The sequence below is a fragment of the Parasteatoda tepidariorum genome, chromosome 11 (genome assembly GCF_982258835.1).
Source record: "Parasteatoda tepidariorum strain Cologne lab strain chromosome 11, Ptep-v5.0, whole genome shotgun sequence".
Lineage (NCBI taxonomy): Eukaryota > Metazoa > Arthropoda > Arachnida > Araneae > Theridiidae > Parasteatoda > Parasteatoda tepidariorum.
In genome coordinates, this window is record NC_141765.1 from 87,533,375 (window position 1) to 87,554,961 (window position 21,587).

At 29.7% G+C, this 21,587-nt stretch overlaps 1 protein-coding gene across 5 annotated transcripts in view; it reads left to right on the forward strand.

Annotated features, from left to right (window-relative positions):
* LOC107438524 (proton channel OtopLc) overlaps window positions 1-21,587 on the forward strand; it is a 48,889-nt gene that overhangs the window by 14,116 nt on the left and 13,186 nt on the right. The window contains exons 1-6 of one of the 5 annotated variants that reach the window (XM_087155074.1): window positions 1,724-1,862; window positions 4,861-4,985; window positions 14,282-14,361; window positions 15,818-16,046; window positions 19,382-19,496; window positions 20,606-20,852. In XM_087155074.1, the coding sequence (XP_087011200.1) occupies window positions 4,969-4,985; window positions 14,282-14,361; window positions 15,818-16,046; window positions 19,382-19,496; window positions 20,606-20,852 (688 nt within the window). In that variant the 5' untranslated portion in view covers window positions 1,724-1,862; window positions 4,861-4,968. Of the gene's footprint in view, window positions 1-1,631; window positions 1,863-4,860; window positions 4,986-13,997; window positions 14,362-15,817; window positions 16,047-19,381; window positions 19,497-20,605; window positions 20,853-21,587 lie in introns of those variants that run through there. The other 4 variants (XM_087155073.1, XM_043040637.3, XM_043040638.3 and 1 more) reach the window with 4 other exon arrangements.

Consider the following 21,587-nt stretch of genomic DNA (forward strand, 5'->3'; position numbering starts at 1 on the left):
AATGTACAACTCCGTAGCCTTGTAATTTTGAACCCAATCCAGAAAACAAGGGAACTCCTGAATTAAGTATTGGGAGAAATTGGCCTTCGAGGAGAACTTTTTTATGGAACTAACCCGCATTTGCATTACATGGAGAGGAAATCCACGAAAACCTCTTACGGTCTGCCTGATGGTAACACAAAATTACTTGGTTACTCAAATAGATCCCCTTAAAAGGAAGTTCATAAAAAGTTAATTTTCGAAATAACATGAAAAATAACTGTTTTTGAAAGAATTAGCGAGTTTCTTGACTTTCAAGAATTTTGGCAGGATTCTAAGGAACACTAAAATGCGCCAACGCCAAATTAATTGAGTAATCCCTACGCTTTCTTGGAGTTCTTCGCCTCTAACTGTAACTTACCGTCATTATAATAGCAGGTGTGTTCTTTGGGGGGAGGGGATTGTCTGGGGTAGTACCTAGTACAATAGTTATCTTTTGCTTGATACGGGTTAACGCCAATTTGAAAGATATGCAATTATGAAATTCTTTCTGTTTTGTCTCCCTACCTTATTCAATGAAATTTGCAGTTGACAATTTAAATTATGCAGTCATGTTTTGCTAAGAGAAAAAGTAATTCGTCTTCCTCGCTAAAATGCTAGACATCAAAGTTTATTCTTTATAACGAATTTTGTTTGAGCCATATTTATTAGATAGGAAAGTTAATTTTAACAGTTAAAGAAATAGTAATTAAAAGGAATTAAATAGGATTTAAAGTTTAAGGATCCTTAGTGATCAAATAGATTCCCACTTTTTCTATTTTTTATATCCGTCGTAGAACAGTCGACCCGATTTTGGGTTTACGACTACTAATGTTCAACTCCGTAGCCTTGTAATTTTGAACCAATCCAGAAGACAAGGAAACTCCTGGATCTGTACCCCCAGAGGTATTGATTTGTTATGGGAACATGGAGGACATGGGAACATGGAGGATTTAACGTGCATCAGTCACCATTTACTACACGGGGAGTCTTCGGCCGGCCTGAGATCGAACCCGCGAACTCTTGAACAGGGGCCAAATGTCCTACCAACCAGGCTATTCCAGCCCCAGATTACCACTTTATCTGGATGCCTGGGATCTTTGCCTCCTGCACCCGTCATCCCACCCCCCCCCTCACTGATGAAATTGCACTTGTGATTCTTGCTAATTTTGTATATAAAAGTTAAGTCAAAGTGGCAAACAGAAATTTCTATCCCTTATCTAATGCAAATGAATAAATAAAAATACCGACAAAATTACTTTATAACTTGCAAAAGTGGAATTTCCCCTGATAATTATAGAAATATTTTCCAAAATAAACTTCTTGAAAATGTATAATAATATTTGTAATAAACTCACGCAAATAATTGCAATATTGATATACTCAGACGTATTCAAATAGTTAAAAACTATTTTTTTTTAATCATGGTGAAATTGGAAAATTTATGACTCAATAAAACTGGGTTGTTTTGTTTCATTACAACGCTTAGTATGTTGATTGTATTCGTTTTTATTTATTTATTTTCTTTTTTTCAATTTCCAAAAGTGAAATTTGAACTCTTAGGTGAAATCAACACTTGTTCTCTCGTTGAAATATCATCAATTTTGATTATCTATCAAACATCAATATTTAAAGAAGTGTCGATTAAATCATTATCTTATGATTCATTCCTTGGCCCAGTATTAAAAATTATTTTTCCATCTTACTGGCCTCGATCCAGAAAAATAATTCTGACTGTCAGTTTCGTGTTGATTAATAAAATCCAACAGATGAGTTTGTGACACAAAAAGGAAAGAAAATATGTCTGCTAGTCCTCTGTTTCGTCAGGTTGCTGGAAAGTGTGTGTGAGTTATTTTATTTTATTTAAAATGTTATATAAATGATATGAAATATATAAAAGAGGGGAATTTTCCTAATGGATTTAACGTGTGATTTTAAATTTGAGTAATAAATTGAGCTATGTAATTAAATTGAGCTATAGTTTAAACACAACTAGCTTTAAAATCATAGATTAGTTTTATTTCGAAGGGTCAACCCCTTAAAAATCAGTCAAATCCGATTATTTAAGTTTTTAATTTCAAAAAGGCTATTATTTTAGTTTTTAAAAGATAAAAAGCGTTCAGTTGAAAATAATTTATCTGGTTTCTTAACGGGAAACTAAAGCACTAATTATTATAACTTCATACATTTCCGACAAAGTAATAATAATAATAATAATACCAGCACCTAGCCCTGTGGTTGCGCCTTTCGAATTCTACCTTTCTGACAAAGTAGTAAGGGTATTTTATTTCTTTATGAATGGATATAAAATTTAATTTATTCACCCGTCTAATGCACTATTTAAATTACGTTGCTACATTGCACTATTTAAATTACGTTAATGCACTATTTAATTTACTTAAAAATTACGACTGCGTCTTATTAGTTTCATATTTGAAAATATTAAACAAGAGCTTTTTTACAATGAAATAACAGACTTGCTCAGGGAATAGCGCGTTCGCCTTCCAATGAGGTGAATCGGGTTCAAATCCCAGCGATGGCTGGTTGAGACAAACTCTACATCCAGCTTGCACCGACCACAGTGCTGATGTAAAATATCCTCAGTGGTGTACAGATCATAGGTTAGAGTCCCCTTGCCTTCGGGCTAACCGTAGGAGGCTTTCAGGATTTTCCTCTCCATACAACGCAAATGCGGTTTAGTTCAGTCAAAAAGTCCTCCATGGTGGCAGATTTTTCCCAATACTTGATCCAGGAGTTCTTTTGTCTTCTGGATTAGGTTCAAAATTACAGGGCTACGGAGTTGAGCATTAGTAGTCATAAACCCAAAAATTGGGTCGGTTGTTCAACGACAGTTATAAAATAAAAGAAAATGAAAGGACAGATAATCACATACAACGTGAAGTAAATATATCATGCTTATCTTAAATAGATGATCAAAGAAACTGAAGCCGTAAGATATTACTTGATTAAAAAACTTCATTTATTTCACAAATATACAGATTGGAAATAACAATCGACACTTTCCAGGGGCTCATTTTCAAGGGCAGGGCACATTTTCAAGACTTGCCAGACGTGAATGAGAAGAAACTTAACCCTTTTTTCTCATTCACGTCTGTCAAGTCTTGAAAATAGACACCTTTTTTTTGATATTTTGTAACATGTCGACTGTCATTTTCATTCTGAATGTTTTTGAAATTCAAAAAACATGCTATGTTAGATCTGTGCAAATCGTAAAATGAAAAAAACCGAACACCCTGAATAACTTATAATTTAATGATCAAATTTTCATGTATTGAGATTTTGTCTTAAGGGTTCAAAGGGCTTAAGCTTAAATATGCTAATTAATTAGTGTATACGATATTATAAGTTGAAACATCGGACACGAAAACTTTCTCTGAATAAATATAAAATTTTTTGACGGATTTCTGACCATCATTGGAGTGATCGAAAGTTTGGAGCTCTTGAAATTAATTTTAGTTTATTTCGTCATATCTCTGCAACTGATGAAGCGAATCAAAAAATTTCGTTTATAATTATTTGATATTTTTTTTATTATTTACTTTAGTAATGAGCTAAAACATTGAATTTCAAGGTTTATAAATTTCTATACCATTTAAATACTACGTAGTTTAAAATTTTAGAAAAAATCGAAACTTTGAAGGGAATCGAACAATTATGGCGCTTAGTATTTAAGAATCAAAAATTTAAAAACGCGACTTCCTTGAAATTTCGAGGTACGCAAGTAATGATATAGGCATTATGGGGGTCCACATTTTCAATTGCTTTTTTACCTAAACTACTGAGACCATATTTAACACATTATGACTACCCCACCCCCATATTTTGAATGTCAAAAATTTGAATGCATCTAAAGAAAAGCTTGTTAACTCAGAGAAAGTACATTTTGTATCTGATTGCATAACTTAAAATAACGTCTGCACAAATTTATTGAGATATTTGAGTTTAAACCCCAAAATCATTAAGGTTGAACTTTAGTGAGGGAAAATCGTTTATTAGATCAAAAGTTATCAAGGGAGATAGCTTTTTTTTTAAACATCATTTTGCGCACTGTCCCTGCTTTGGTATTTAGTTGACTAGCTCAAAAAAAAAGCTGAAGGGGAGAAGAAAAAGATTTAATTATAAACCAGTAAAGAAGTAAGTCTTACTTTAAAAATGTTTTTGGCATTATTTTGGAGCGCACAAAGTGAGCTGATAAATGACTAACTAATAGCAAAATTCAGTTTGCTGTCCCCCTTATACATACTTAAAGTGAAAAGTTGATTTTTCTTTCAAATATATTTATTTCAAATTTATCAAAGTAAGTTGAACGAAAGAAAAAATTACTTAAAAATATGCGACTAATGTAAAATTGTCCCTTAATAAGCGAGGAAGGAACTAAACGAAAGAAAAAAAAGTGAAATCTATATTACTAATGCATAATTATCTCTTAATAAGCTCACTTATGTAAATCAAACGTTTCGGTTTTAATTTTTATGTTGAATAAAACTTGTGCACATAGTCTTCAATAAGCAATTCTTGTCCTTTTTCTGGAAGATAATTCTATAAACCTAAAAAAGTATCCAATTACAATATCAATTAGAGAATTATCAATAAATATTAATCTGAAATTTAATTTTGAATATTTAAAATTTGAGAACAGAATAAAACTGGTGAGAAATTTGCTGAAATCTTGATCAAAATACTTTTCTTCACGAAAATAAATTTAAATTGTTTTCCTACTAAAGAGTAGGATCTTAAAACTCGTGTATTTAAAACATAATTTTTTACAAATTTGATGGAGAAATTTATCTAAGAAAATAAAATGTTCTTAATTTTTTATAGCCTAAGTAGTCAATCAAAAGACGACGGTAGTATTGAACAGCCTATGTCCATGGCAGCATCATTAATGCCTCGAAGTATGTCTCTGAATAGCTTAAATGACGATGCATCATGCAAAATACCATCAAGTAAGTTAAATTATAAAAGAAAATTACGTTTGCTGCCTTTTTTTTTAACTAAATCATGTTAACTAAATCATGTTTGTTAATGCTATTTTTAACTAAATCATGTTTAAAAAAAACGACAGAAGTATTGTGATAAGGTTTTGTTGGGCGGTTTTGTTCTGTATTTAAACTTCCTCGTAGGCATAGAAGGGCCAACTGAAATTTAAATTATTATATATAGTTGCATTTTAAAATCTTTAATTTATTTCACGCCTTGTTATTATTATTTTTTTTAAAAAAAAGAAGGTAAAAAATAGCAAGAAATAAGAACGTGATTAGATGAACCTGAGTTACAGGTTTTATTTTATTATATTGATAAATTTGAAGAAAAGAAATTATAAAATTTTTTCTTCCTTATGCTTATGATCTATAAATTACGTAAATTTCGGATAGTTAATGTTTCATTTGGAGTGTTTAACAGATTCTGGATTATTTGCATGAATAATGGGAGTTCACCTTCTTAAAATAAATACTGGTTTCATGTCTATGAGGACCTCATGTGATCTTTCTTCCTGCTATTATTATTACTATTATTATTATTATTATTATCATCACTATTATTATTATCACTATTATTATTATTATTACTATTATTATTATTATCACTATTATTATTATTATTACTATTATTATTACTAATGTTATTATTATTGTTCAGATTAGACTTATTTTATAATACAGCTTTACTTCACTGCATGTCTTATTTGTGTGTGGAATTCCGTTCGCTCAGCGCTTGTACAAAACAATAATAATAATAATGATGATGATAATAAAAATTTTATATTCAATTAAGTTTTTCATTATCATTTTATTAGTTTTTTATACAGCATAAGCGACTCATTAGAAAGCTAAATGAGTCTCTTATTCTATAAAGAAAACACGGCTATAAATAGTAATTTCATTGGAGCAAATATAACTGTTTTTAAGACAGCATAAAATGTCATTCTGTTTTAAAAAAGTGGCATGGATTTGGTATGAAACATCCATAAAACGAAAACAAAAGTTTGTATGATATTATTAACTGTTCCTTGATGGTATTATGGATCATGGGTGATATTATTTCAAAATTGATGTTTTCTTTAAAAATATAAGCTGCAGTTATTTTAAATATTTTCCTCTTTCTGAGCATTTGCTATATATTTTAAATGTTCGACCTTTTCTAAAAGAAAGTTTCAAATTTGATTCTAAAACGGAAAGTATTATTCGTTTTTGCATGAAAAATAATTGTTAAAACTTATAAAAATCCAATAATGGAGATATCAAAAAAATATAGTCTGCATTTTAGAATATTTGATTTCTATAATATCATATAAAGGAAATGGAAATCAAAGGAATTGATTCTTGGGAAAAAATTTAGGAAAAAAATAGAAGAAGATGGAAATGCAGTTTGCTGCATTATTTTAAGAAAACTAGAATTTTCTCACCAAATTTCTAAGTTCGTTACAATGTCCATCAACAGAAAAACTATAAAACAATGTTTTCTCCTTATGTCTGACCATCCGGAATGATATATTTGCAAAGTTCTGATAATTTTGTCCATGGTTTGTACTACGTTGTCATTTGCAAATTGTAACTATTTCTAAAATATTATTTTATAGTATTTCTGTTTTGAAGTGGCCTCTGCTATTGAATTTTGTAACTCATTTTTAAAGTTGATAAGAAGAAAACAAGGTTTCTGAAGCAGAACGCAGTAAGCCACACAATTTTTACCCCTGCCGTTTTTCTTTTATTGATTTTTAAACCGTCAGTCATTTTTAGGCTATATAGTTTTATACTTTCACTACTATGTGTTTAGTCGCTATAAATCCTTCAAAAGTTTGGATATCGGAATATCTAAACTAATGTACTCAAATCTCCCAGAAAATGCAGGAGAAGAGATTGATGTTTTAAGGCAGTTTTTCAAGGGCTCCGTCATTATATGAAATGATGCCTTTTTGGAAATAATATGCTATTTTTTTATAACTGTTGCGAGTTTACAACTGTTACTCAAGACTGTTAGATCGAGTTTGGCCTATCTGAAGCCAGTGACGTCTACGCTTATTTTAAAAATGGCTCAAAACGTAAATATGGAGAAAAGCCACAGTCTTATGAAAAAGAAAAGCGTTCGTGGTCTAATTTTTTAATATTTAAAAACTTACTACAATGCTGCATTACTTACTACAAGTTGCACGCTTATAAATTTGGAATGTCAAGTCACAATTAATGTCAAGTTAAATAATTATGCTAAGATTATTGAGGTCATCCATGAGGCTTAGAATAATTTATTATGTTCCTTGACGCAGAATTTTTATTAAACATATTTTTTATACTTCTTTCATCATTTTGCGTTAGTTTAGATCAAAATAAGTTTAAAATATTATATTTAGCATTTTAATAATTTATGATTATGAAATACAACATGAAACACCCGTGTCTTTTATTGTGTGTTAAAGGTATAATCTTCCAAACGCGACTCACTTCCGAACGAATTTGCACTTATTTGAAATTATCAAGATATATTTCAAACAAAGAGTTTTCAAATTTGCAATTATTTAGATCTAAAAGAAACAGTTATTCATTATTGAAATTTCTTTAATTTGCAAAATCAATTATTGATAAATTCTTGAATCTGAATGAAAAAAAAATTTAAAACCACTTTTTTGGATTTCATATTTTAGTACAAATATAATTCCGATAACCTTACAGAATTTTTAGTAACTTTTAGACTATGTTATACATATTTAGACTATATCAAACTATATTTTTGCTTGTAATTAGAGCATCAGAAAGAAAAATATATAAAAGGGACACCAGTGTCCCCTCTGTGGTAAAGGGCTAAAAATGAAAATACAAGTTTAAGTTAAAAAATACAAGTTAAGGCATAATAAATACTTAATTATATTAATAATATTTGATTTCTAGCTTCTTTTGTAAATTAGAAAATCCAATATAGTTAAATTTAATTTAAAGCTTACAGTATTCATTTAACTTAAAAGAACTGCTAAGCATAGGTGCAACGTCTGGGGGGCATAATGTCCTCCAAAATATATAAAAGGGACACCAGTGTCCCCTCTGTGGTAAAGGGCTAAAAATGAAAATACAAGTTTAAGTTAAAAAATACAAGTTAAGGCATAATAAATACTTAATTATATTTGATTTCTAGCTTTTTTTGTAAATTATAAAATCCAATATAGTTAAATTTAATTTAAAGCTTACAGTATTCATTTAATTTAAAAGGACTGCTAAGCATAGGTGCAACGTCTGGGGGGCATAATGTCCTCTAAAATATTTTTTAAATTCCAGATGTTTTAAATACTCCCCAAAACTATTTTTATTGGTTAAACAATTTGAGGATATGATTAATAATGTTACAAAATAAATTTTTCAGTTAACAAAATATTATTCTTTTTATTTTATATGGTTTATTGTGAAAATTGTTTTGACTTAGCCCATTTATCCTTAATGTGTAATCTTTTGATATCACTTTTGTCAGGCATTCTAAAAATATATTCTAGGGCGTAACTTTTGAAACGGCCCGCCTCCTGCAAATAAATAAAATATACAATCTAAATAATGAGTTTATGAAACATTTACTGTTTACGAAACATTAACTAAACGAACATTAACATTAAAGTAAATTTTTTAATTGAAGTTTTTTAAACAACTTGTCTTTTTAACATTAGCTTTTATAATTACGTTCCCAAAAAGAAATTGAAATAAGCTTCGATTTTATTCAGGTGATACATTTATGTCATTATAGTTTAATATATTCTCTCCAAACTCGATTAGAAAATGTCTGAAATTCTTGAGACTTAAAGTAATATTTTATTTAGTTACAGTAATGAAGAATGATTTAAACTGAAAAAAATGACTCATATGTTAAACCCCAGTCGCGTTTTATTACTGATTAAATGGGTCACAAAGAATAAATTAGGAAAAACATAATCAAGTTTAGGCCACTTTTACCAAAATAAATAATTTATTTAGTCTGCTTAGTTTGATTAATTTAATTATGATCTATTGTAATGATTTTTTAAAATTTGTATAATGATCTACTATGTTAATAATTGCATTGGTTATTAAAATGTAAAATTTCGCACCATTTAATTTTTTAACTTAAATTTAACCTGAAATGTCCTAATCCTAATAATATTTATTCAAATCTTACGCTTAAATATTTTTAGAGCTGAAAATTTTTATCTCCTATTTTCATAAAATTCAAGCATGAATTGGCAGAAAAAATCAATTAACATTTTTTATCTTTTCTTTTTTCTTTGAAAAAGAAAAGAAAAATAATTCATCTGTGCATATACTTAGGAAAGCCGGTGCTAAGGAGAAAATAGGGAAAGATAGCAATCTCGGTATTTCCCCGACGCAATCACGGTTAGCAGCATCTGTCTATCATGTTTATGTTATGTTTATTTCTTTGAGGACGCTATACCACGAACGAAACACTTCATAGCGAATTCTCTTTCACCTACATTAAATACCTGATTTAAATTTAATGTTAAGAGAAAAGTGAGTTTAGGTATACCTATCTTTTCATTTTATTTTTCAACCGTCATTAAAAGGCAAACCCAATTTTGGGTTTACGAATACTAATGTTCAACTCCATAACCTTATAATTTTGAACCCAATCTAGAAGACAAGGGAACTCATGGTTTAAGTATCGGGAGAAATTCCCTTCTTGGAGGACTTTTTGACAGAACTAACCCGCATTTGCGTTACATTGAGAAGAAAACCACAAAAACCTCCCATGGTTAGCCCAATGGCAAGGGGACTTTAACTCATGATCCGTCTACCACTGAGGATAGTTTACGTCAGTACTGTGGTCAGTGAGAGCCGGGTGCGGAATTCGTATCGACCAGCCATCGCTGGGATTCGAACCCAGTTCACCTCATTGGAAGGCGAACGCTCTATCCCCTGAGTCACCACGGCGCTATTTAAACCTATTTTATTTTATTTTATAACCGTCGTTGAACAGCCGACCCAATTTTTTGGGTTTACGACTACTAATGTTCAACTTCGTAACTTTGTAATTTTGAACTCAATCCAGAAGACTAGGGAACTCCTGGATTATGCATTGGTAGAAATTTCCCTTCGTGGAGAACTTTTTGATGAAACTAACCCGCATTTGCGTTACATGGAGAGGAAAACCACGTAAGCTTCCCACGATTAGCCTGACGGCAAACAGACTCTAACCCATGATCCATCTACTGCTGAGGATATTTTACATCAGCACTGTGGTCGGTGCTAGTCGGATGCGGAATTCGTATCGACCAGCAATTGTTAGGATTCGAGCATGAGTAATTGGTAGGTGAACGCTCTATCCCCTGAGCCACCATGGCTCTAGGTAAACCTATTGTAAACAATAAATCTTCAAATAGTGAAAAAAAAATTCAGAACATCAAAATTCAATTGTGGCAAGATAACTCAAGATTACTTAGTGATGAAGTAATCGCGCAATAATTTGTTCGCACATCTTAATATTTTGCAAACATTTTTCAGCATTTGAAACTTAATGGTTTGCATTTGGCTTACCGGAACTCACTTTTCTCTTAACTTTAATTATTTAAATACCAATGCAGGGAAAACAGAATTTGCCATGAAAAGTCTCTGTCGCGTTATAACGTCCTCTTAAAACATTACAACTGATTTATAGAGTCCGCTAAAAGTAAGTAATATAAGTTTTTTTTTTTTTTTTTTGAGAAGTGGACGCTCTAATGTACTTCTTTCATCAGTGTTTGTAATATTTGAATTTCAACTGCATAGAATTAATTACCTTACATTAAAATGTAAGTTTATTTCTTTCATAAAATACTTATAAATTATTTCTCGGCATTTCTGAAAATAATTTTTTATACTTATATTTATATTATTATCTATTCGTCATCTTATCCAGCACCTTAAATCATCTTATCCCCATCTACCGGGCAAAATGACGAAAATTACTCATTTGGGGGAAAGGAATATTTTGCCGTCTTCCAAAGGGAAATGATGATTTCAATTTTTTATAACTACTTTTAAAAAGCATATTGAATTCAAGAAAAATATTTTAAGTTCGCTTTTCGTCCTCTTACCCAACCATTCCCTAACTTAGAAACTTTTTGTTTGAGATGGAATGTTTTATTTTTGATTAGCTATTTTCACTAAAAATACCCCTGTTTGCTTTCGTCTTGTTTTCAAGAAACCATAAATTGATTTCGTAATAAACTTAGTGATAAATAAGTCTAGGAATGCAATACAAATAAAAATAATTGCTCTATAAAGAATATTTTCATCTCAGTATTTTTTCTGATCACGTCAACATCGTTTAGTGATTAAAATAAATATTTCCTTCGCAAGATAAACTTTACTAGAAATCTTGTCAAAACCTATTAAAGTTATCAGAATTTGTCTTCGACGTTTTTAACATCACTTCTTTCTATTTCAGGATTCGTGAATCAAAATTATTGCCTTTTTAACACCTCGTCTCTTAAAATGAATGTCTTTCGTCATGCTATCTGATTAGGCCATCGACTCAAAATTTTCTTTTTCATTATTTAAGAAGTTTGATGTTTTGATTTAATTGAGAAAAAGTATTTTTAGAGACTTTCATTAGTTTATATATTTCACTATGTGTTCTTCATTTATTTCATAATATGATACAAAGAATTTGTAATGGAAAATAATAAAACATAATACTTTTACTTTAACCCAGCAATTTTCCTATTTTAATAAATTCTGACATAGATGATTCGAACTAGTATTAATTCTCATTTAAATGTCTATTGAATCTAATATTATAACTTTCAAGTTGATTTTTTTTCGTTAATTCAAAATTTCTTGCAAAAATAATGAAAATTCTTGACTTCTTATATTGATTAATTCACGAGGTAATATAAATTCAACAACGCTCTCCGAAAAATAATTTCAACGTTAAACCATAATCTAGGTATTCTGAACCATAATTCGGTAGAAACTTGTCGCAATCCTTATAAGATGTTAAATTTAACGATGTTTCGGTTCCATCATTGTAATCATTAAAAAATGCGATTCATTTAGCAACATATTACAATTGAAATTTTAACGAACTTGAATGGTATTCATATTGTGGTTCAAAACGCTCCAAAAATTGCAACGGGAAGTTAAAAAAAGCTGGGCGGTAAAGAGGTAGATGGGCTGCACTATAGGATAAATGGATTGCTACTCTGTATTTATTTCAAGTACTAGTTTAGCTTCATCTAGAACAGTTATGGGCCAAGCTTGTTTGGGAAAAGGTTAAGGCTGTTACTCGAAGGCTCCATCGTAATATGAAATGATGCTCTTTTTTTAAATCTTCCGTGAGTTTTCAACTGTTACTCATGACTGTTATCTCAAGTTTAGCCTATTCTAAGGCCAGCGTTATTTACGCTTATTTTGAAAATGGCGCAAAGCGTCAATATGGAGAAAAGCCACAGTTTTGTGAAAATGAAAAGCGTTTGTGGTCTAATTTTTTAATATTAGGAAACTTATTCCAATTCTGCATTACTTGGGCTCAAAAAAATTTGCAGAAACTGAGAATTTGATTTTGATAATTTTCCTCTAGGCTGTAAAATGTCACCAAATTAGCGATTTCTGAAAAAGTTTACCAATTTTTAAAATATTTATGTTACTTGTCTGTTCTAAAGCCCAGATAATTCTTCTCGGAAATATTATATATATAGTTTAAAATCATCGCATTGCTGCACGTGTAAGGCACTTAAACTATGACTTTTTTATTTTCCTTGGTAACAGAGCTTCGAAAAACAGCGTTAAAAGACAAATGAAAACTCGTCGAACTCTTTTATTGGAAGTCCTAATATACCAGATGTTGGGTTTCACTTAATTTTCTTAAATTAATGGTCTTTCTTTTCTTAAATTAAAAATCTACATAAGGCTCTGTTATTAATGGTACAACTTGAATTTAAAGCGGATGGATGCTTTGTAAATTAGTCTCTTCACTCATTACTGCTCTGTCATAAAATAACTCTTAAGTTAAGAATCCCACAACGGTACGGCTAACCACGATAACTCTTGATGGTATTTCTCATGTGAAACTCAAATGATGGGTCAAATCTTACAAATAGATCGAGATGAGTGCAATTTGATCCTGAGCCTCAAATCGAAAGTTCTTTGTCATCCAAGTTTAGTTCTGAGTTTCAGATCCACTAAGCTGAGCACTTTTTCGGTAGTTTTTCCTGGGTGTCTTTATTGGCCAACTATTTAAAGTGTCTCTAGCCCTAATTTATTGAGAATTAAAAGCTAATTATAAATCTTTTAAAAGAAGTATACTTACTTATAAAAAAAATATTGTTTAAATTTTGATATCTATTTGCAATTGACACAGATATTGTATAAATAATGTTTTTATTTTAAGATATTGAGTTAGATAAGGCAGAAAATTATAAAAACGCTTAGTGAATATATTGAGCGTAACTATAATATGTATATCAAATTGTAGATACCAAAAATTATTGATTTTCGGTATTGATAGTGATACTTATTGATATGTTTATTTGGAGACCTGCTTGAAAATAACGTCTCTAAACTTTAACTAATTTAACAGATTGGCAGTTCTAAAATTGGGTGAGTTACTTTGAGAACTAACGATAAACGCTTATGAATATGATATTTTTTACACAACTTGCTGCTAATAATTTAAGTTAGATATTATAAAATATAATATTTCCTAAAATAGGTAAGATATTTCTCTTACGGGATGAAAGCCCTGTTGCCTCACTTGAACAGCTTAAACAAATATTTTTGCGATTACAAAATTTTGTAGACAGCCTTGCTTCACTAGTTCTTTCATTAACATATTTTGGTTGAATGTTTCATTTATAACTTAAGTGATTATACTTGAAATGTATTGTCGTTCATATTAAGCGACAAAAAAAGAGGCTTCGTTTATATTTCTTTTGAAAGGCAAGGTTAAATATCTTGCAATTTGGGTGAGAAAGGTTATCATTAAAATACACAGTCAGCTCTCTCAAACTTAAGATTTCCTGATAGTGAAATCTCAAGTTGTAGAAGAGACATCAACCTAAAAAAAATATAAATAAAATACCGACGAGTGCATCAACATGAAAAAATAAATAAATCGATTGTATATATATTCGCCAATCTATGTTAGAGGGTTTTCCAGATTTAAAAATGTGAAATATTTTTCTCTTGGATATTTTCACTTCAAACGTTGACCCATTCTCATGATGCTTTGATTCTCTAACATAGATATTAAACATGTCATTTATTTCTAATATGGATGTAACTGCACATGTTAGGTGCGATACAATGTCATCATCATCAAATACAGATAATATTACTGACACAAATATGAATTCATCATCATCCGAATCTGAAGGTAAGTTTAGATTATACATTGTTTTACTTATTTTTGTTAGTTGTTTGGTAACACAAAGGATGGTGTTTACTTTAACTCTTTAGAGCAACACTGATGTCTATCAGATTCCTAAATATACTATAATATTATTAGTAATGACTTTTTATTTTTTTAAGTTTTTCAATAAACATAAATAAACTGCTTTTAACTTTAATCAAATTTTATTTGTTTCGTTACATTAAATTAACTAACATACGATATAATTTGACGATTTATTATATTAATATAGACTATTTATTATATCTGGTATTATATTATAATAATTACACTAAATTATTAGACGCACTGTAGTTTTTCTGATAATTGCCTGTTTTGCACGAGTTTATATGCAATACTTTTAAATTAAAACATATATATATATATATATATATATATATATATATATATATATATATATATATATATATATATATATATATATATATATATATATATATATATATATATATATATATATATATATATATATATATATATATATATATATATATATATATATATATATATATATATATATATATATATATATATATATATATATATATATATATATATATATATATATATATGAACGGCTGGTGGATGGTAATTTGAGACCTCACCAGAAGTTTCATAATATTTCTTATGCACTTTCGGATTGCTATGTAATAATAATAATAGCTAAAATAAATAGTATTTTCATTTTATATGTGCATTAAAAAAAATCTACAAAACTAGCCTCTCTTACTCCCCTATAGAACATACAAACTTCTTTTAAACACTTTCAGGGTATTAAGGCTCCGTCGTAATATGAAATGATGCTTTTTGCGAATAATATGGTATTTTTATAACTGCTCTGAGCTTGGAACTGTTACTCATGATTGTTAGGTCAAGTTTAACGTATCTAAAGCCAGCTCTTTCTACGGTTATTCTGAAAATGGCTCAAAACGTCAATTTGGAGAAAAGCCACAGTTTTATTAAAAGCGTTTTATTACAGAAAATTAAAAGCATTTGTGTGTCTAAATTTTTAATATTTATAAACTTACTCCAATGCTGCGTTACTTGGGTTTATAAAATTTTTGAAAAACTGAGAATTTGATTTTGATAATTTTCATCTAGGCGGCAAAATGTCGTCAAAATGGCGATTTTGAAAAAATGTTTAATAACTTTTAAAATATTTTAGTTATTTCCCTGTTCTACAACCCAGATAATTCTTCAAGGCAAGATTATATATATAGTTTTAATCATCGCATTGCTTCAAGTGTGAGGAACTGAAACTATGTTTTTTTTTTATTTTCCTTAGCCACAGAGCTTCGAAAAACAGCGTTAAGATAATATCGAGCAAATCTAACCTAGCATTCCTTCATATAGAACATACAAATGCCTTTTTACTTTTCCAACACAATATTATAAAATTGATGATTACAATTTTTTATAGATCAAGGATGTGGAGAAATACGACGAAATATACCTTCTCGAATAAGTGAAGATTCGGGGCTTGGTGCTCTCAATTCTTCTCTTAGCAAAAGAGCTCCATCTTTGCATTTAGATATGGGTATAGTTTCAAGAACAAGTTCATTTGCTGGTTCAATGAATACTCTTCCAACGACTCCAACTCTAGGAAGAAAAGACGGTTTTGTTTTCTTCCGAGAAATATCGACAGAAAAGTAAGTTTTCAGAGACTATGTGCAATTTAATTTTTAAATACGAGTCATTTTCAAATTTTACTATCCCAGAAGAAAAACAAACGTCAAAGGCATATTTATATGTTTGAAGTAATGTACTCGAGAAATGAATTACCAAAAGAAAACTATTAAATATTCAACATATTAAATATTTTGAAAATAAAAAATTTCAATTTGTAAAATTTAAAAAAAAATGAGAATAGGTTAAAAATACCTATACCTTTCTAGGTTTGCGTGTTTCAACTGTTTTCGGCTAACATAGTTCATTTAATAATATTATTTCTTTCACTAACTATAGAAATATTTTGTCAGACTTTTTTTCTTAATTCCAGCACCGTGTAATTATTTGAGTCATAATTTGAATTTTATTCTGTTTAAATGTGGTAGAACATATTCTGTATTATTCTTAAATTGTTTAAGCAGTAGTTGGAAGTAGCGCACTACAAGTAGTGAAATTACTGTAGTCGCTGCTTTTTTTTTGTAGTTTGTAGTGTAGTGTGCTACCTTTTTAAAAAAGTGGTGTAGTGAATAGCGCGTTACAAACAAACAGTAGTATGTAGCGATTCCTGGCTACTACTTTTAACGTTAATGGAAACCACTTATTTAAAATCGCGTATAACTAATATATGAACTTGCAATTACGAAAAACAGATAAGTAATCACTTCGATCACATTTTTACATGCGAATACGCACTCGTGAAACATTGTTATTTCAAAGGAAGGGAACGTATTTTCGATGTACTTAATTTCTTGGACGAAATAAAAGTGCATAAAACAATTAAAAAATAGCAAGTATTTGATAATTTTGCATTTCTTAAATGAAATATTCACTGTCGAAGAGGGCATAACAAGTTGAAGGTTAAATGAACAATTTCGAAAAAAGTGTTTTGGAAGAACAAACTGACTCATGTAAACATGAATAAATATTTCTTAATTGTTCCCCTATATTCAATGTAGCCTACATCTTTTTCAAAACCATTTTGAACATAGTTGTAAATTAAGTTCGCCCAGTTCGTTCGTCTCTTTCAAGCAGTGAAGTAGTCACTGCAATTCCAAAGTAGTTTGTAGTCACTACACTTTTAAAAAAAAGTAGTTGTAGTTGCAGTTAACTACATTTGTAACAAAGAAGTTATAGTTGTAGTAAACTACAAAAATAATCTAGTTTTTCCGGCCACTGGTCAGAAGTAAAGACAAACCATTTATATAGAATGAGATGGAAACATAAGTTTTCATTCCTAAATTCACTAAGTTATGCACAATAATGCAAGCAACTACTAAAGTGAGATTTTTAAGAATTTTTAATTGCAATGGTTAAGTTTGATAAAAATTTAAACATCAATGAAACGTTAACGCATTGGCGCATGCATCTAACTTATGAAAAACTTTTCTTAATGAACCAGTAGCACTTTGTCATACATTCTAGCAATCACATACTAAGCTATTAAATATTTTTTTCACGATTGTAAATAATATTAAACATTGAGGTGCACTACTCTAGTGCTTAACTTATAGAGGGTGATGAATCACTGTTCTTTTTTTTTTTATCATTTCTCATATCATGTTATTCGTGTTATTCATATATTATATTACCAATACCTAAAAAAAAAATAAAGGTTAATGTAATTAAATCTTCTTATCGTGTCTTTAAAATTTAAGTTATCTAAAACCCGATTACATATGATCAATTACATAAATGTAATATTTAATTCATTAGTTTAAAAAATACGCATATTTTTCAGTGATCTAATTTTTATTCAGTGATCTAATTCAGTGAATTAATTTTTTAAAATATCAATATTCAAAATCATGTATAGAATTAGGAAATTTATAATAATTTTAATCTTTAGTATCAAAATGGCCCAAAAATAAAATGGTGACTGAGCTTGAGCTCGCCACTGGCTATGACTGTTTCCCGAAACATTTGCACCGTTACCGCATGATAATTTACAATCCAGCGACTTCTAATGACTTGTTCTCTCTCTCTCTCTCTCTCCTTTTTTCTTTTTCTTTTTTCTTTTTTTTTTCTTTTAGAGATTTTTCTCTTGGTAGTAGTTCGTTACTATTATAACGAAAACTTTTATTTCTCTTAAAATTTGCTACCTGAATTTAAAAAAAAGTCAATGGTCAAGTTCTGACTTTATTTTATTTTATTTAAGAAAATGCCAAACGAGAGAATGGGTCGTTAAACGCCGTTGGATTAGAAAATCGTTTCCCGCATAGTTTCAGGTCCTATTTACAGGCTCTGTAATCTGGGACAGGTCACAGCTGGTGACTATCTCATCCTTTGCCGAGCTTTGACCAAATGTTCTCTTGTGGGTCGCTATTGGGAGGCCAGGGACCTTTTTAATTTATAGACTATCGCTATATGCAACTGCTTCTTTTGTTCTCTATGTTTTTTTTTCTCTCTCTCTATGTATGTTCTCTATATGGCTCTTCGTATTTATTACTATAATTGTCTTTTAATCCTGTCATTAGAAATGAAAAAAATAATTTTGAATTTGATGTTATATTTATGAGACTATTTGCTGCAGAAATTATATTGTAAGTTGATCATATGTGAAATTAATCTGTTAGTAAATATTTTCCCATGTGATCAATTTACTAAAGAGTTCTAGTCAGACAAATAGTACTATTTCACCAATACAGTGAAATTTTAATATTTAACATAATTGTATAGAAAATTTCTTGATTGAGTTTTTGTTCTGGTCAACTTATGAAAAACTTAGAAGAGCATTCAATTACATCCCTAAGTAAGTTTGACTTATTTCATCGGTCCCTGGGTTCGATCCTCGGGCCGGGCAAGGCTGACTCAACCTTTCATCCCTTCAGTGGGTCGATAAATGACTATGAGTACCAAGCATGCTTGAGAACTAAACACTGGGGGTTCCGAGTCGGCTGACCACCCAACCGGAACATCTGCTCCTGCACCCCAGAGCCCAAGGTCAAGAAAACTGAGATGGACACATTAGGCCTTTACCCTCTATAGGTTGTCGTGCCGCTGAGTTTAGTTTAGTTTTATTTCATCGGTCAACAGTAAGATAAGCACGTGGCCAAATTACAAAGATTTTGATCGCTTTTATTAAGTATTTTTAAATTGTATTCTTAATAATATATTCGAACTTTAAGGTTGTCAACTTACTAGGGTAGTCAAATTGCCAGGTTTCACTGTATCATGCAAATTTGCCGCAACTCAAGTAAGGCACCAAGTTGAACCATATTATGATGTAATTTAGTCTTTCTAATACAAAGCTTGATATAACTTGCAAGTATCTTATTTGATGATTACTAATATCTTATTTGGTGTTACCATTTTATAGCGATTCCTTGGTGATAATGCTGAGTGCTGTCTATGCGAAGCTTCTAGTTGTTATGGGTATAAGCTTTCCTCTTGCTGAAGTAATATCTCACAAGATTCCGGCATCATATTATGAGGTAATAAAATGTTAACATTATATATATTAAGAGATGTGATTTTTACCGAATAGTACTACACAGTTTTCATGCTTTTTGTGAGTTTATATCAGCAATTTATGACTGCTAGGCTGAGTTAAGTCCATCTTTAACCAGTGTTCTATGAGAATTATGAATATGGCGTAAAACGTCACTATGCTGAAAAGTCACAGTTTTGTGAAAAACGAATACGTTTGCGTTGTATATTTTTTTAATTTTGAAAAAGTTCTCAACTGCGCATTGTTTGAACTCATGAAAATACTCAAAAATTTAAAATTATTCAATATTTTTTAATGGAAAAATCTTACAAGTTGACATTTTTTTTAAAAAAAATCTAATATTTTTTTTTAAAAAATATTTCAACTATTTGTCCACTTTAAAGTCCAGATGATTCTTTTCATAAAGATAGTATTATATGCCACTTAAAATTATAACTTATGTCTTTTTAATCTTACTTTAGGTTGGTTGAAAAAGTTTTTTCCGATGCCATATCCCTAGCAACAATTTTACGTTGACCCCAGTTGGGCTCAAAATTGGCTGAATATGGATCCTATATGAATATGCATCGAGGAACCAATATTGGACGGCTAGATTTTTTAATATTGGTCCTATATAGGCGCAATGCCGGCCGTTATGGGGCCGACAATAGGGCCTGTATTAGCTGATTGATGAATATAAAGTATCGAATGAATCTGATAATTCTACATAGGGCCGATATTGGTTGCAAAGTGGCGGTAAAATATCGGATAAATCGGATAATTCTATCTAGGGCTAATATCGGGAAAATAACGGCTCTTTGAGCCCTAATTGAGCCAAGATTCGTGAATATTGGTTCAATGAGGGCCAAAGTTACTTTGCTACTAGGGATGTAACTCGCTACAAAATTTATAAGAACTTTTAATGCCTTTTACTGACAGTGATACTTAATCTCATTTTTTTTTGATAGAAGTTTTGTTTTAATTTGTCATAATTAGCACGTTCTAGCGCAATTTTTTTTTCTATTTATATTTTTATTATCAATTCGGAAAACCTAATATTGACGACTATTTCGGTTTGAATTTTTAAATAATAGTTTTTCTTTTTTCTTTCAGGGTTTCTACCTCTACTTGTATCTAGGTTGTATAGTGTTTTTGATTTATGTTTATCTGTTCCTTTTGAGGTCTGAATCTTCTAATAACAAAGCCCAATCATTTTTTAAACAAGTCATGAAACGTGTTGGTTCAGTTGCAAATAGTATTGGTGGCTTGGATCGTATTGGAAATGGAGGAGGTAGCAATAAACCAAGATTCAGCGATGCTTCTCATTGTGGTAGTTTCTATTTGAGGCTAGGCGCGGTAGGTAAGTAGACCAATTAATCCAATTGATATTTTTGGACACTTTTTTTTTATATTGAATGCTTTAAGTATTCTAATATAATTTAAATTTACTTCGAAAATTTCTTTATCTTTAATTATTTGAACTTACTGAATAAATATTTTTCAAAAAATGTAAAGGTATATACTAAAAAGCAACTAAAAATTCTGAATGCAAAACTGAATTTTTAAAAATTAAGCTGATTTCATCAACTGGATTAAAATTTAAACTTTCAAAACATTGCCTTTCGCAAGTATACCTATAGTTAAAAATGATAGCAAAAAGGAAAGCTTAAAGAAAGAAAAAGTTTAAGCTTATTGAAGTTACTGATTTGGACAGATTTATCCATTACTCCATCAAATTGTGAAATCATTAAAAATATCATCTTATTTAATCATCTCTATTTAATATTAAGCTTTAATTAAATCAAAAACATTAAAAAAATTATTAATTTATTTCTTATATTTATGATATTAAATCAAAATAATTATGTATAATACAAATACAAAATAAATATCTATAAGCCTAATTTTTGACTTAAAACACTTTTATAATGCTTCATTTAATTTGTAAATCTTCACTGTGAACTTAAAGTATACACGTCCACCATTAAGCTTTAAGGTTGGGATTTTAAGAATTAACTATAATAAATATAATATAAGAAGTGTGATTTTCTAGGATCCAGATTTTTTGTTCTTATTTTTTTTCTCCATCTTATTT